We start from the raw sequence: 14,249 nt of genomic DNA on the forward strand, positions 1-14,249 counted from the left end.
ATAATGCCATGTCAACCCCTTGGAACGCCCAGTCTTCCAGCCCAGCACTTAACGCCGGGTCTTGGTACTGCTGCTGGACAGTATCAGAAACGACTTCCTGGTGCGAAGGGAACTGTGCAGGCAGGCCATCTATACTGTCGACAGAGCTGCAACTGGTTTCCGCGCTAATAGTCCTGCCGGTGTAGCTGTGTAAGGGCTGACTATTTCAACGCTCCTTGACTCTGTGATATATTTGAATGTCCTTGAGAGGTGAGTTACTATAGGGAATTGAAAACACTTACCAGGTAGCGAACGACGCCAGGTGACAACGCCATGGGCTCGGATAAGGATTTGTAAGATCTTTGATTTTTATTCTTCTTCTCAACACGATGAAGGGGTTTCTATGGTGCGCTTCACAAATGGTACTCTAGAAGCACACATTCTGCCACTTATGTCTCTTTCCCAGTCATTGTTATCATCTGTGAGCGTCGCCAAATCGATACCAAAGAACAATTTTCTTATCATTATCATTATAAATTCTCCTGAAGTTATCGGGCTGATATGCGTAGACGTCAAATTGAGACGAAGAAGTCGAAGAGCTTGGCGTTGCACGATAGGGTCGGGGCGATAGTAAGTTGAAGAGGTGAACGAGAGAACTTGTCCCCACGCAATGAATCACAGATATGACGATTCGTCGCTGCACTGAAAGTTAGATTCCATTTCGGTTATTTGAGGATGCTATTTTTTTTCCTTCGCATTCACTGACTAGACCATAGTGAAATCTGTAAGCCTTGATAATGCTTGCTATGGCCGCGGCTGACGAGGAGCATACCGTGCCGTTCTTTTTTTTTTTTTTCATTTAAAGCTAGTAAATCTTCGAGAATTTGTTATGTAGGCTGCGCGACTCGCATTGAGGTCTTATCAGGACTAGTGTCAATAGGCAGAAGTGCAATTGACATGAATCCCATGCTTTATGAGGAGTTAAAGCTATAGTTGTTAGGTTGTCCACCTTCTCTGTTCTTGTCATCGAATAGTATTCCTTGCTATGAAGTGACATCCGCATCAGAATAGAACATCGCGAGCATAGTAGAGTCTGGCGAACCTGGCTATAACGAAAGGAAGGCTGCTCCATATTTCCACTAATATCAGCTTGGATGATCTTAATGTGGAATTGAAAATCTTCCGATTTGTTAATACTACATTGTATTAATGTATTGGAGGCGGCCCTCATGTCTAGATTGAACTCACTTCTGGATATATTCACCTTGGCCCTGAGGGCCCTTCTGTTCGTTGTAGCAAGATCTACTGTATTGGCCATAGAACTTGAACGTGGACTTTCAAGGTGTTTGCTCATTGAGAAAGGATAAATATGAGCCCCTTCAAAGCATTTCTCACCACGGGATTGGGTGATAAACACAACCCTGGTCTCGTTTACGAACCTGTTTAAATAAAGATGCTAAATTAGTGATCAAAAGCTCCTCTATTTTTGGTAATAGAGGTAAGTGACGCGGATCAATATACTCGGTGGTGGGAGCAATACCATGAATGAAAAACAGGTATGAAGCGATGAAATAGAGGACGAAGTCAAAGTGAAGAGAGAAAGATGAGGGAGAGTGCCTAAATGGAACGAAGCTTGTCGACTCGGTTGCTGGAGGCTCTGATTTGTCCTTACGTCATCACAACACTGTTCTAGACACATACAATTAGTCATATCACGAGACATCACGAGACAACACCAGACAACACCAATTGTATATCTTCAATAAATCCCGTTGCTAAAATGCTCTTCTTACGATCAAGTAGATTGCCTGCTCGTTATTGGACCTGCAATTCAAACCGACGCATAATAACGTTCATGAACATGTCTACTTCCGCTTCTTCCCCACCGCCTATATCACACATCCTCGAAACATGTCTCTACGTCCGCGACATAGAGGCGTCGACTAATTTTTACAAATCGGCTTTAAATATGGAGCCCTTTCTGAATAGTGTATGATCAATCTCACTCAGTTCCCCGGAATTGTCAGGGTACTCCTCAGTCTAACAAAATAACCAGCCCCGAGTAACCGCATTCAACCTCGGTTCTACAACTCTACTCCTCTTCAAGCTAGGATCAACACAGGAGGACATCACAATAAATACCGAAAAATCTCACGGCATTATCCCCAGTCATGGTCCGAAAGATTCTAACATTCTCAACGAAGTACAACGCCGCAATAGTCTAAATCAACATTTCTGCTTTGCGGTCAAATCCCCCCAGGATGTAGAGGAATGGCATAAGCATTTCCAGAACCGTGGTGTCCGTGTGTTGGGTACGATGGATTGGGAGCTTGGTGGGAAAAGTGTCTATTTTGAGGATCCGGATGGTCATGTAGGTGAGATTGGGTCAAGAGGGATTTGGAAGCATTATTGAATCCATCAATTTTGTACCTCTGTCAGATCTATTGAGAAAAGACAGTAGTCTCAACCCCTGCAATGATATGCTCAAGCTGAGTAACAGATTCCTGAACCTCATCGTCACTGGGCAGATTAACAGCCAGCAAATACAGCACACCTTCCTGCAACACTTTCTTAATAATCCTTCTACTCATAAGATCTGGTACTTGTCCATTTGTTGGTTCTTCTCTCGGGGAAGATTTTCCCTTTTCAAAATGCTTGATACCAGCCTGGACTTGTTGCTGGGTCGTAACCATCATTTTATCGATGCCCGGAATCGGTATGATCAATGATCCGCTGTTTGCAGGGTGATTAGGATTGTTGAGGCGAGATCTGAGGAGTTTCCATTGATCGGAAGGTACGACTAAAGATGATCCAGAGCGATTCGCTTCGTATTTGACTGATCAGTACTTGTTTGTCAGGGAACAAGGACAACGAACGTACGTAGAAAGCGTGTGCCTGCCCTTCGGTCACTGTAATCATTGAATCATTCCCCAGCACTTCTCAATCTCTCGGGTATTCCTGCTGACTCTTCGCCTTCTCCAAGGCTACCTGATTCAGATCAGGATATACCAATGCCGCAGTATCAGAAAATTCAACCTCCCCTTGAGTCTTTCCTCTCACAAGCCTAATGTCATTCAATCCGTTTTTTTAATTTGGAGATGCCTGGATCCGGATTATTAAATATCTCAATTGTTTGATCAATATCCCGTCGTTCACTTGCGAAAAGATTCTGTCCAAGCAAACGGACAGCCCGCTTAGTAGTCCCTGCTGCTGCTCATGTCCAGGAACCTGATCCTTGAATGCGGTCACCATAGCATATAAGCCCCTCAGCATCAAGATTTTCTTATTGACACGGTCAAGAAAGGAGTTTTAGCGGTGGCGCTTCTGTAGTTCTCGAGCTCTGTCAGCCACTACTTGTACCACGGCACTGGTGATTTGTGCCGCGAGGTTGGGAACTAAGGATAACACACTACCGGCGATGTAGAATACTTCGATCCAGTGCGAGGCCTGTATTATTTGTCAGTATATGAAGTATTTCAAACATCAAGGATCTGCGAAGGAGTCATTGGCTTCATACCTCGTTAACACGATCGTAATCCTCTAGCAGTTGCAAAAACAAGCCCTCACTAACACCGCAATCCGCGAGAACAGGTGCACATGCACGCACAAATCCGCGTCCACGCTTTCTGGGCCGTCGTTGAGGAATAATAAATGGGCATGGGAGACGTGGAATTGGCTGCACTGGTGGTTGTCCAGCCCAGGCAGTCAGATCACGGATAATGGCTTCTCATTTGTTGATTTTGACATCTACTAACTCCTCGACAGTTGTAGAGGTACCTTTTGTCTCTTCCGTGGGTGCTAGGCGGGCGCTATCTATGATCTCGTCGAGCTCCCGGATTACCTCGTCCTGATTCAGGTTATTCGCATAGTTGAACTCGGGGCCGCGTTCGACTTTGATTGTGTCGCCGTCATGTTGCTGTTCAATGTGATTGATCACTTCATTAGATTGGACTTGATCAATGCCATTGCCAGCCACTACAATCTGTGGTGTATAACTCGTCTGGAGATGCGAAAGAAGCGGCTTGTCTACGCGATAATAAGCGCTCGCCTGCGGCATGGATGGCTTCAGACGTCACACCAAGAACGGGGCTCAGAATCTTCTCTGGAAGGACCATTTTCCTCCTTTTTTCCCCCATAACCCCAAAGTTTGAGATAAAAGGTAATTGTTGGTTTAGCTACGTCCTGGACCACGAAACACGGGATACGTAAGCAAGGCTATAACACGAAGCAAGCCTACGAGCGCGATCAATCTGGTGTGGAATTCCTAATATTGATGACTGACTCCGGAGAGCAAGGGGGATAGCTAGCTAGATATGTAATGGTTGTAAGATATATCAAAGTTTGCACCCCTCGGGGGCGAGGGAATACTCTCATATCTTTCCAAAGTTCTCATTGTTCGTCTCCAGCTTGGGCATTAAGATAGCATGGGCTTATTTCTGAGAAGAGGATCAACTCCACAAACATAAGCACGTCTTGCTTTTGATACCGAAACGCACAAATACTATTTTCAAGGTTGAAGAGGGCGTGGATCAAGCAGCATTAGCTCCAACGATGGGATATCAAGAATTTTACCCGGACAGGAAAATATGATTGTAAAGAGTTGAGAGATCCACTTTCCGGCGCTGGTTGCCCGAAAAGTGGATCCCTTGTATAGCCCTAGCTGGCCGTGGATGGCCTCAATACCAAGTATCAAAGCCAAGGAGGTCGATCTTAGCTTTAGTACTAAGTGATATGCGAAATTCCTAGGTTTATAGTTATACCAATGAGGCATTATTTTACTTTGACATCTTTCCAAGCTGACGCCTTGTAGACGTATAGTTTTTGAATAACGACGAGCAACGACTCTTCGACGTATAATTTACCACCTAGGCCCAGTCATCCATGGCCTCTCAGCATATTCCATACTGCGTAATAAAGGCCCTTTGTCATCTTAGTTTGGATAAGTCAAAGAGTTTTACTAGACTGGCAGAAAGCGGATGAACTACAATTAGGATAACATGGTTCTTATTTGACAATACATCCTGGCCCAACAGTACCGAAAATCGAAGCATAATGCAGCATAGTACATGATGTATAAGTGTCAAAGTAGGAAGTAACATGTTGACAATGATCATTCAGTTGTTCAATAAGTCCAAAATGTCCTTCTATTATTCATATCTAACACCCTTCCTCTACCACATTTTCGATAATGGTAATAGCTTTTAGCAACACGTTTAAGGACTCGAAGGAACGATTCTGATAGTTTGGAAGGCCTTTGGAAAAGCCCCGACGGCAGGAGAATGTAATAAGGGTCAATATCCATTCGTTACTGGCCTCCTTGACGAACAACACGTGGCGGCTGTCCCTTCGAGCCACCTTTTCCGCTTTTGCTGGCGAGTAATCCTAGGGCGATGCACATTTTGTTGTTGGTAGAGGAGTTGATGGGGTCTGGCCTGATGGGGGTATGTATGGAGCTTGAGACCTGTAAGAAGCAGAATGAGTACAAGAATTTTGGGAACCTGTTAAGGTAACTCACGAGTATATAGAGAGTATAGGCGTCTGCAGACTTGAGTATAAGGAAAACTATTCAATATTTTGTTCTGTAGAATTTAAGATGAAGGATAATGCATTGTATCGAACCCTTTATATACCTTACAGTCTCAAACTCAGCCACACAGTACTCGCATAGATTACCTTTTTGATAGAAGAGCTGACAAGGCTTAATATAACTTCTATCTATACAAAATTGGCGAGTTCTCTTTCTGATTCTACACTCGGAGTGCGTTTCTACGAACATACAATTCAGGGACTGAAGTAAGGACCAATCAATGACAAAAATTTTGTGCTATATGGGCCTATCCTCATAAATGGCTCTATATTGGCAACCATATTGTCCCGATCGGGTATGCATTGCGGACCGGACCCACCCAACAAGAACATCAGAGGGCGTTTTTCTCAACTACACTCCTATCCAAAAAATACTACGCAGTGACTTTCTACATAGTACGGTACAAAGGGCTGTAATAGTGGATTATGTCAAGCCTCGCTGTGCGAAAAATCAATCTATCGAACATACCTTATCCAATTAGCAACAGGATTGACCGAACACAGCCCCATGGATGTGATGTCAACACAATTCTTAGTCGAAAACGCTGAACCCTTCGTGGTGTTAAGATAGCGTTTATAAAGCATTTTGGTATGACAATCCTATCCCCCTTTCAAATCAAGTAGGATTTTCCAAAAACAGCGGAAAATCTCCGTCGCGCATCGCGTATGATGGAAAGCGGACGAAAGCGCCACTGCTGGGAATGTCTCAGACGTCGTCTGGTCTGTGACTTTACGCTTACTGCAGGTAGGCGGTGCGTTTCATCAGGGACTATCTGTCCTGGCTACAGCAAGAAAGAACCAAACAGATTGAAATGGCTTGCGCTTGGTAAGGTGAAATCTCGGACGAGAAAGTCTTCGAAGTCTATGAAGTAATCTTTGAACCATGATCCGAACCACAAAGAGTCCAGTCAGTAGTCCAGTACCGGTGCAAAAGATCTGGAGTTATCTATTTTCAGTGGAGATGTAGTCAGTCCGTCGTTTGAGCTAAAGACCGAAGTTCATATACTAATTCAAGCTTGCGAATACTGTAAGGCCAGGGAAAACCAGGCAGATGGTCTAGATAGCTTGACAAGATACACTTGGCTGACACAAATCGGAAAAGACAATACATGCATGTACCCAATTTATCTGCTTATGACCGAACTTGGCCCCAAAAGACCATCTTTCGGATTTCCCTACCCCCCCTTCCAAATTTTTCAAAGTGTCTTGCATATCCCGACTACTTACGGCTAAGCATCGTCTGCATAGCCACTGCTCATCTAATGAATCAAATAAGAGATGACACGAACGGCGTTGAAGTTAGGAGTAATTCTTTGGCCAAGATTTTCTCTCACTACCGTGGCCTAGTTCTTCTGTCCCTCAGCAATGAGATCAATACGAGTCATAAATGCTCCAGCAATTTTGTGATTGCTGGAAGTCGGCTCGGCTCTATTATAACCGCTTATTTGTATTTATTATAATAAATCACTCATGAACCTATAAGAACCAGCATGGCGTCTCCCCCCATTGGCGACTTCACCTCCGAGGCGTCCAGGAGATAATTATACTACGTGGCGGCATTCGTGCATTAGCCGGGTCAACTGGTACACAACCGCTGCTTCTCTGCTTTGTATAGTACGCGAAATTGACAATATTTTGTACCGGAAATTGACCGTTGTACAGCCTTGCCGTCATCGGAGACACATACTCGCCTGCACCAGACCTAGTCATGTCCCCTTCGCTCCTTGATGGACTCGATTTCGTTCTATCAATCTACCAGGACGGCTCCTTCACCATCACACATATTTCATGAAATCATAAATTCATCTGCGGGTATCGAGACAACATTCGCCAGATGTCGCTGACGACTTTAGAGCGGAGGCATTCGAGATTTTAGGCCGCATCCAAACATTCTTACCAGAACAGTGGGCTGAGTCTAAACCATGCTCATACAAAGACTAGATACTCATAGGTAGCATATACCAAGCTACTGTTGCTTTGTATTGCGTAATTTCTCTGCGGAGCCTTTCAGTTCTCCCTCATACTCATTTCCTCCGAGAAACCTGTAACACATGCACGAGTCTGTTGCAGACACTTCTTAACGAGGCTCTACCGTCTCCAAGCTGAAAACCTTCCTACTTTGGCCGCTAGTAGTGCTTGGGGTGGAGGCTGTGCATAGTGGCACAGAGATGCGTACATTTGTGTTGAAATCGCTTGTCAGAGATGAGTCGATCTATTTGCACATATGTAACGCTGACTGAAAAGAGGTTATTGAGAGGTATTGGGCTTCGGGAAGAATGGATTGGGATGTTTGTTTCGATCAACCATATGTGTTTGTGATGCAGGCTGCGGTGGACGCCAGTCAACTACGCTAGTCAATATACCATACGTATTAGACTACTAATCAGATAACATTCAACACCTGGACTATACAACATGGTATCGGATTGTGACATATATATGATAGTCAATGAAATTAAGAAAACTCTACAACTCCAACCCTTCTCCTGGTACGCATCTTGTTTGAAAATAGAATTTCAATCATAAAATGTCAACCTCTTGCCCTCCTGTGAGTTGATGCCTACCTAGGTGAGGTCTGTCGAAAGACAGTTTGACGACGATCTATTTGAAAACAGGCTCCATTATGGGAAGTCAAATTTGCTCGTCTTAGACAGTAGCCAAGTAATAGTGCCGACTCATATGGTTGAATCCAGCCAAGGCTTCAAGTTTTCAACCAAGATTCTTCCATTTCCCTGCTTTTGCGCCTCTCAACGACCGACCGAACCAAGCCCAGTGCATTCACCATAACGCATTCCCAGTGAAGGGCCATCTTGCAACCTAATTATAGAGCGACCCTCAAATGTTAAGTCTCCTAACAGGCAGGGTACTCAACGATTTCTCTTTCAATGCTTTACGATAGTCTATTAAGTAAGTATCAGTGAGAGTACACGCCACTTAAAGCACTACGGGGATCCATACCAAAGATAGCTCGAAGCCCCTGAAGAACCGATTATGCCAACAACACCAGAGCTGCAACCTAGCCGAATCCCCAATAATTTTCCGAATCATCCTTTAGGCGGTGCTCAATTGCTGCCCGCAAGACAAAGATCATATGGATATGTAGTGGTTACTGTCCATTGCTGATATTAGAACCGTGAACTTATGGTCAACATGTGTTAACATGAACCAGGAGTATTGTCGGTCGTATTGTCGATAACGCCGTATAATAGAGGAGATAGAAGAGACCGGTTCCTTCAAACTTAAATTTTCTGCCTGTATTGAGTTTACAACATCCGAAAAGTACTCCAGATACAAGTCTAAGTAACGATCTTTTATCCGTGTTGTTCTCAGGACCCGCTAATACATAAAATCTCTCGAAATCGGCGTAGCTGTGGATGTATCTTTAATACGAAATATGCCCAGGACAACATACTGACAAGGAAATAGTAACAGGTTATTGCGAGATAAAATAGGTCTGTTGGGCGCCGAAATCCAATCCGCATAGTAGCATTGCTCAGCTGTATTGTCGTTCTACGCTCCTAATTTGATTCCAAACATAATGACGGGAATTAGATATAGAGAGATGTAGAATGCGACCAAAACAGCGCGATCGGCGATGTACGCATTTTTGTTTCCAATCACATTTATTAGAGCAGCTCAGAGTGAAATGCTGGGAAAAGAGCTGTCTGTAATCTCTACTTGAAGCCGTATCCTCACTGGAGAACATACCGGTCAAGTCTACGATGTCATAGATAGTGTGATAATGATAGAGACTCAAACTGCAATGCTGAGCCATAACTCCAATAAGCAACGATATCCCTTGAACCAAACTTAGTCGTCAGTCACATGGAGAGTGAAGAGCTTACCGTTTAATGTCTGCAAATCACTGATAGTCTCAGATATCTGTCCAGCTTCTGAAACTGAAGCGGTATACGTAGCGCCTCGTTCTTTTCCTGGTTGAAATGTGTATCACGAGGCTTGCCCTTGGATTTAGCAGAGATGGCGAATGGAGGATTAAAAGTAAACAGGAAGCTCGCCTCGCTCCTATCAATGATAGTAGACCATATGGACAGCACAAAAAAAGATTCCGGCTTGAATCACAAATGAAAGGATAATCTAAAACAAGTATATACTTGTTAGCCCTCTCTTGACATGACTGTCGAAGAGATGTTTGTCCCTACTCCTAATCCAGCAACGTCAGGGTTTGACTCTCCAGCATCTGTACATGCCATGTTTGGAATTAGTTTCTTTTAAGTCAAACAAAATGAAGTTGGATTATTAGAAGAGTACAGAAAAAAATCTATTCTAGAAGATGGACATTCCTAAGTGAATTTTTGCTTGTGGTCATGCTCAGCCGAATCTGCCTCGCCAATGGCTTTGTTGCATTTCGATTAGGGCTGGGACCCATGTCAATACAACGAAGACAATTTATGCTTTAGATAATTGGACTGTTTTTTCTAATATGATAGATAATGCTATACACAAATCGTCATATAATACGCGTACATTTTTTAAAGCATGTCCATATATACAGGATCTTTCAAAAGATCATCACATCAAGCTTGTCCTTCCTCCAACCTCTCTCGCACCCTCGCCATTCGGCATTTCCCCGTTTCGACCAACCACAAACTCACGGTAAATAGCTTCTAAGCGCCGCCGTTCACGATCACTGAGGGAAGACCGAGTCGTCGATAATGAGCGCTCAACGTGCTCCCATTTAATAATCACTTCGTCACGAGCATCATCTACCACCGTACCATTGGCTCGTTGTTGTTCATGGCCCTCGGCGGTATCGGCATGAGTACCATGTTCGGCCTGTCGCTGACGGCGCCGTGCCTGTTTCAGAGCTGCCAACCTTGCAGCGATCACTGCTGGGGGTTCAAGTTTAGCATTGACGCCGCCGTTCGACTTGTCTGCTTCTTGCTCGGAGTAGAGGAATTGTATAAACGATTTGCTTGATGCGTCTGTCCCGTTGGCATGTGTGCCATTTGTCTTCTTTGTAGTTGAATTTGACGCTGACATTGAGCGATCACCTAGAAGATCGTGGATTGCCTCAAGATGGGCATTGTAGATGACAGCCTGGATATCAGCTCCAGAATATCCTTCTGTCCGAGAAGCAATTTCACCAACGCGAGACTCGACATCAGGGCTAAGCTTGAGTTTCTTGCTCACGGCTTTAATAATGTCAATACGATCATCATGCGAGGGCATATCGCACAGAAGACTCTTGTCAAGACGTCCAGGACGAAGCAGAGCCGGGTCAATCAGGTCCGGCCTTGATGTTGCGGCTAGTACATACACGCCAGAAAGGCCCTCGGCACCATCCATTTGCGTCAACAGCTGATTGACCACTCGATCTGTAACACCAGTCGAGTCGTGTCCACGCTTTGGTGCGATACTATCGAATTCATCGAAAAATAAAATACAAGGTCGTGCAGCTTCAGCGCGTTCAAAAAGGTCACGGACGCTTTTCTCACTTGCTCCGATATACTTGTTCAAAATTTCTGGACCTTTCACACTGATGAAATTCAGGCCACACTCACCAGCCACTGCACTAGCAAGTAACGTCTTACCACAGCCGGGAAAGCCATACAGCAACAAACCTGATCGCAAGCGAAGAGGACACTGCGCAAAAATAGGAGCATATTTCGTAGGGTATTCCAAGGTTTCTAGAAGGGTTTGGCGGGTGGCATGAAGACCACCTATGGAAGAAAAGGTCGTGGAAGAGGATGTTAATGTGACGTTTCGAAGAGATGCAGGCGTAAATCCCTTCAAGGCTCGCTCAAAATCGCCCATCGTCAATGCGATCTTTGTGGAATCTGCACTGGTATCCTGCACCGATCGAATCAAAGCTTCGTTTCTAGCCCGAGAAACTAACAACACAAGATCTCCAGGCATGTACCCATCCGTTTTGCCCGCTAAATCCAGGAGATCCAAGTCTCGTGCCAGCACAAATCCGTCTGCTCCAGACGAACCTGGCCGGCTTCCAGGATTTGAGGGGTCCAGCCATGACTCCTCCGTCGATCCACTTTCGTTGCGGTGATGACCTTTAAGAGCATAATCATCCTTATCTTGACTCATCAGCTTGTCCAACACTTTACGTCGGCCCTCCTTATCCGGAGCTTTTAAGCTTAAGATTTCTCGCACAACATGGCCACCGACGATGATATTGTTCAGAGATTCCTTTGACTGTGCGGTACCTAAGAACACGACGGAAGATGTTGTTGTGCAATACTGGCGAACAATCGAGCATATGATTTCGCTGACCTGGCGACTGCGCCCATTTTCTCCTCCAACTTGAAGTTCCGTTTCCACAGGACATAGTTTGTCCAAGTCATCAAGGATCACAAGAGCTGTCCCACCAAGGCGAGCGCACCACGATGCAGACATGAATAGTCTGGTCAAGGTCTCCTTAATGGTAGAAACACGGGTTTCGTCCGTAACCAACTTGCGGCAGGGGAAATAGGTCACATTGCAAAGTTGTTCTTCTCGTAGTTGGGCTGCTAGCAAGTGGCACAGCGATGTCTTACCAGATCCGAGACCTCCGGTCAACAGGATAGACGAACCCCTTGACAAACTCGTTAAGCTTTGGTTAATGAGCGAATCGATCCCGACCATAGCCGGTGGCGATACAGATATCCGCTCGTCTGTAGGTATACTGGATAATGTAGCGTCTACCGGTTTGGGGACATCCGGCTGTACATCAATGGTGAACTTAGACTCTGACCCCAAGATCCATCCTGACACAGATGAAGCTTCCGTACTTTTCAAAGGTGGGTCAAAGCGCAAGATACCGCCGTCAAAAGCTCCGGCAGAAAATTGATTATCAACAGCTGGGAGAAGCATTCCATCCGTAAGAGGTCCTGACATGAAGCCAGAATCCGAACCAGTGCTGCCAAATATAAACTTGATTCGCTCTGCTAGTGCGCTTCGAGAGGCAGCTGTTTCTCCGCCAAATTTAAGACCATCCCGTTTTTTGAAAATATCTGAGACAAAAGGGTGTATTTTGATCGTTTTGATAGACGACGGGCTTAGCGGAGCGGGTGCAGCTTCTACGCGGACAATACCGCCCATGATACCCGAGCAATTCAGGGCTTCGCAGAGACGTGACGAGAGACTAACGTGCTTCGAGTCAGGAGCATCATCCCAAGGTTGGATCTTGGCCACAATCTTTGCCGATGGCCGTCCAGCCTCACCCGATTCCTGTTCCTTCTGCTGCAACTGTTGCTGCGGGTCGACAGGAGGCTGCAATCCTGCTGGCTGGATGATAGAAACAGCCACCCACTGATTTCCGCGAAGCTCGCGAGATGATAGTACACTTCGATCAACCCATACTTTCAGGCCGTCATTGCTATGGCCAGAATTCTCTTCGTCAAACCAGTCTTCGACATGTAACCTGTCCACACCTCGAAGATAGACTGCGTGTTCATCGGATTCGGATGCCCGAGTTTTCGGCCGCACAGTGCTGCTGCTACTTCTCCCACCAACACTCTTGCGACTGTTACTAGTCGTGCTTCGATTTTCCCCTCTATTTGCTTTACCAGATTTCGGGCGAACTTTTGGTGCAACTATGACTTCCGCATCGGGTGCAATCTTAGCAAAAGGAGATGTCGAAGGAGGCGCAGGAGTGAGCGACGTGACAACTATATTTGCGGTAGATGTTGGGGAAAGGTGCAACGTAAGTGGATGTAAATGGTTCGATGGAGTTGACCCTGGACTAGTATATCCGGGATTGGGAAGGGCTCGGATTTGGTGCAGCAAGTTCAACTCTAGAAATGAGGCGTGTAGTTCGATAACTGAATGTCTTGTCAGAAGGAATCTTCTAAAGATGCAATGGTTTATACTAACTCTCCCAGTCGGCCGGTGTCAAAGGTTCTATATTGACGGTCTGCGCAATAGGATTGTCAAGGTGTAGGAATAATCCGACCTGCGAAATCAATGCCCAATCTTCTTGAATCGGAGAGGCTTTTACCCACCTTTTGGCCTTCCGCTAAACCCAATACCCTAGCGAAGGTGGTGTCAATTTCGATAGATGAGACCTCCTGCTCTCTCGCAGATGAATTCGAATTGATCCCATCTCTGCTGACCACGGGCGCCAGCTTGCGCTTACTCGGCATTCCCGTCCATCCCAAATACGCTGACTTCTGAGCGGTGGACTGCGAATTCGACGGCCGGTACTGTAATTCCACAATGACATTTTGGGCAGCCTAAGATAGCATTGTAAGTGCAAGTTGTTAAGGTATATGGCGATATGGCACTCTTACTGCGTTGGCGTTCACTAGCAGTGAAACGACTGGAGTTGGTAAATTCACGAGACACGACTTGAGGGGTACCAAAGCAACTTCTGCAGTCGTGGCGGTCTTTCTGCTGGGAGCCATGACGCAAAAAGTCAAATCTGCGCCTGCTTTCAAATTACAAGAGCAGGCTCCCTATAAGCAGGTCAGATAAGCAAAAGGAAAGAATGAATGATGATTTGTAAATCCCCCGGAAAGTCCACTGAGTTTGCGACGATGTCTCTCGGCTTGAGCTTCTCCAAGGCCCACAATAGAAGCCGCCATGGGGAAGGCCGACCGCCGAACCGAGGGTTAATCCGCTCCGGAGCACGTGACTTGTACACTATTATGTTTAAGGTATAGCGGACACTTAAAGAATGTCGGACGCGTTCCACGTGTCGCGTGACGCGTTCTTTCACTTTTGCGAGTTTT

General features: G+C 45.5%; 4 protein-coding genes across 4 annotated transcripts; 1 reads left to right on the forward strand and 3 right to left on the reverse strand.

The window, feature by feature from the left end:
* Positions 1-1,840: 1,840 nt before the first annotated feature.
* TSTA_089140 (uncharacterized protein) lies at positions 1,841-2,392 on the forward strand (the record flags this gene model as incomplete). The annotated part of the gene is made up of 2 exons (XM_002478596.1): positions 1,841-1,969; positions 2,036-2,392. The coding sequence occupies 2 exons, from the start codon at positions 1,841-1,843 to the stop codon at positions 2,390-2,392; spliced, it is 486 nt and encodes a 161-aa protein (XP_002478641.1).
* A 28-nt stretch (positions 2,393-2,420) lies between these two features.
* TSTA_089150 (uncharacterized protein) lies at positions 2,421-2,898 on the reverse strand (the record flags this gene model as incomplete). The annotated part of the gene is made up of 2 exons (XM_002478597.1): positions 2,421-2,815; positions 2,856-2,898. The coding sequence occupies 2 exons, from the start codon at positions 2,896-2,898 to the stop codon at positions 2,421-2,423; spliced, it is 438 nt and encodes a 145-aa protein (XP_002478642.1).
* A 390-nt stretch (positions 2,899-3,288) lies between these two features.
* Positions 3,289-4,036, reverse strand: TSTA_089160 (uncharacterized protein; the record flags this gene model as incomplete). Its single annotated transcript, XM_002478598.1, has 3 exons — positions 3,289-3,426; positions 3,497-3,702; positions 3,757-4,036. The coding sequence occupies 3 exons, from the start codon at positions 4,034-4,036 to the stop codon at positions 3,289-3,291; spliced, it is 624 nt and encodes a 207-aa protein (XP_002478643.1).
* A 6,059-nt stretch (positions 4,037-10,095) lies between these two features.
* Positions 10,096-13,922, reverse strand: TSTA_089170 (peroxisome biosynthesis protein (PAS1/Peroxin-1), putative; the record flags this gene model as incomplete). Its single annotated transcript, XM_002478599.1, has 4 exons — positions 10,096-13,340; positions 13,393-13,471; positions 13,521-13,751; positions 13,809-13,922. 4 exons carry the CDS (start codon positions 13,920-13,922, stop codon positions 10,096-10,098), a joined length of 3,669 nt encoding a protein of 1,222 aa, XP_002478644.1.
* Between the last annotated feature and the right edge of the window lie 327 nt (positions 13,923-14,249).

Source organism: Talaromyces stipitatus, genomic scaffold (assembly GCF_000003125.1).
Source record: "Talaromyces stipitatus ATCC 10500 scf_1105507295527 genomic scaffold, whole genome shotgun sequence".
Classification (NCBI taxonomy): domain Eukaryota; kingdom Fungi; phylum Ascomycota; class Eurotiomycetes; order Eurotiales; family Trichocomaceae; genus Talaromyces; species Talaromyces stipitatus.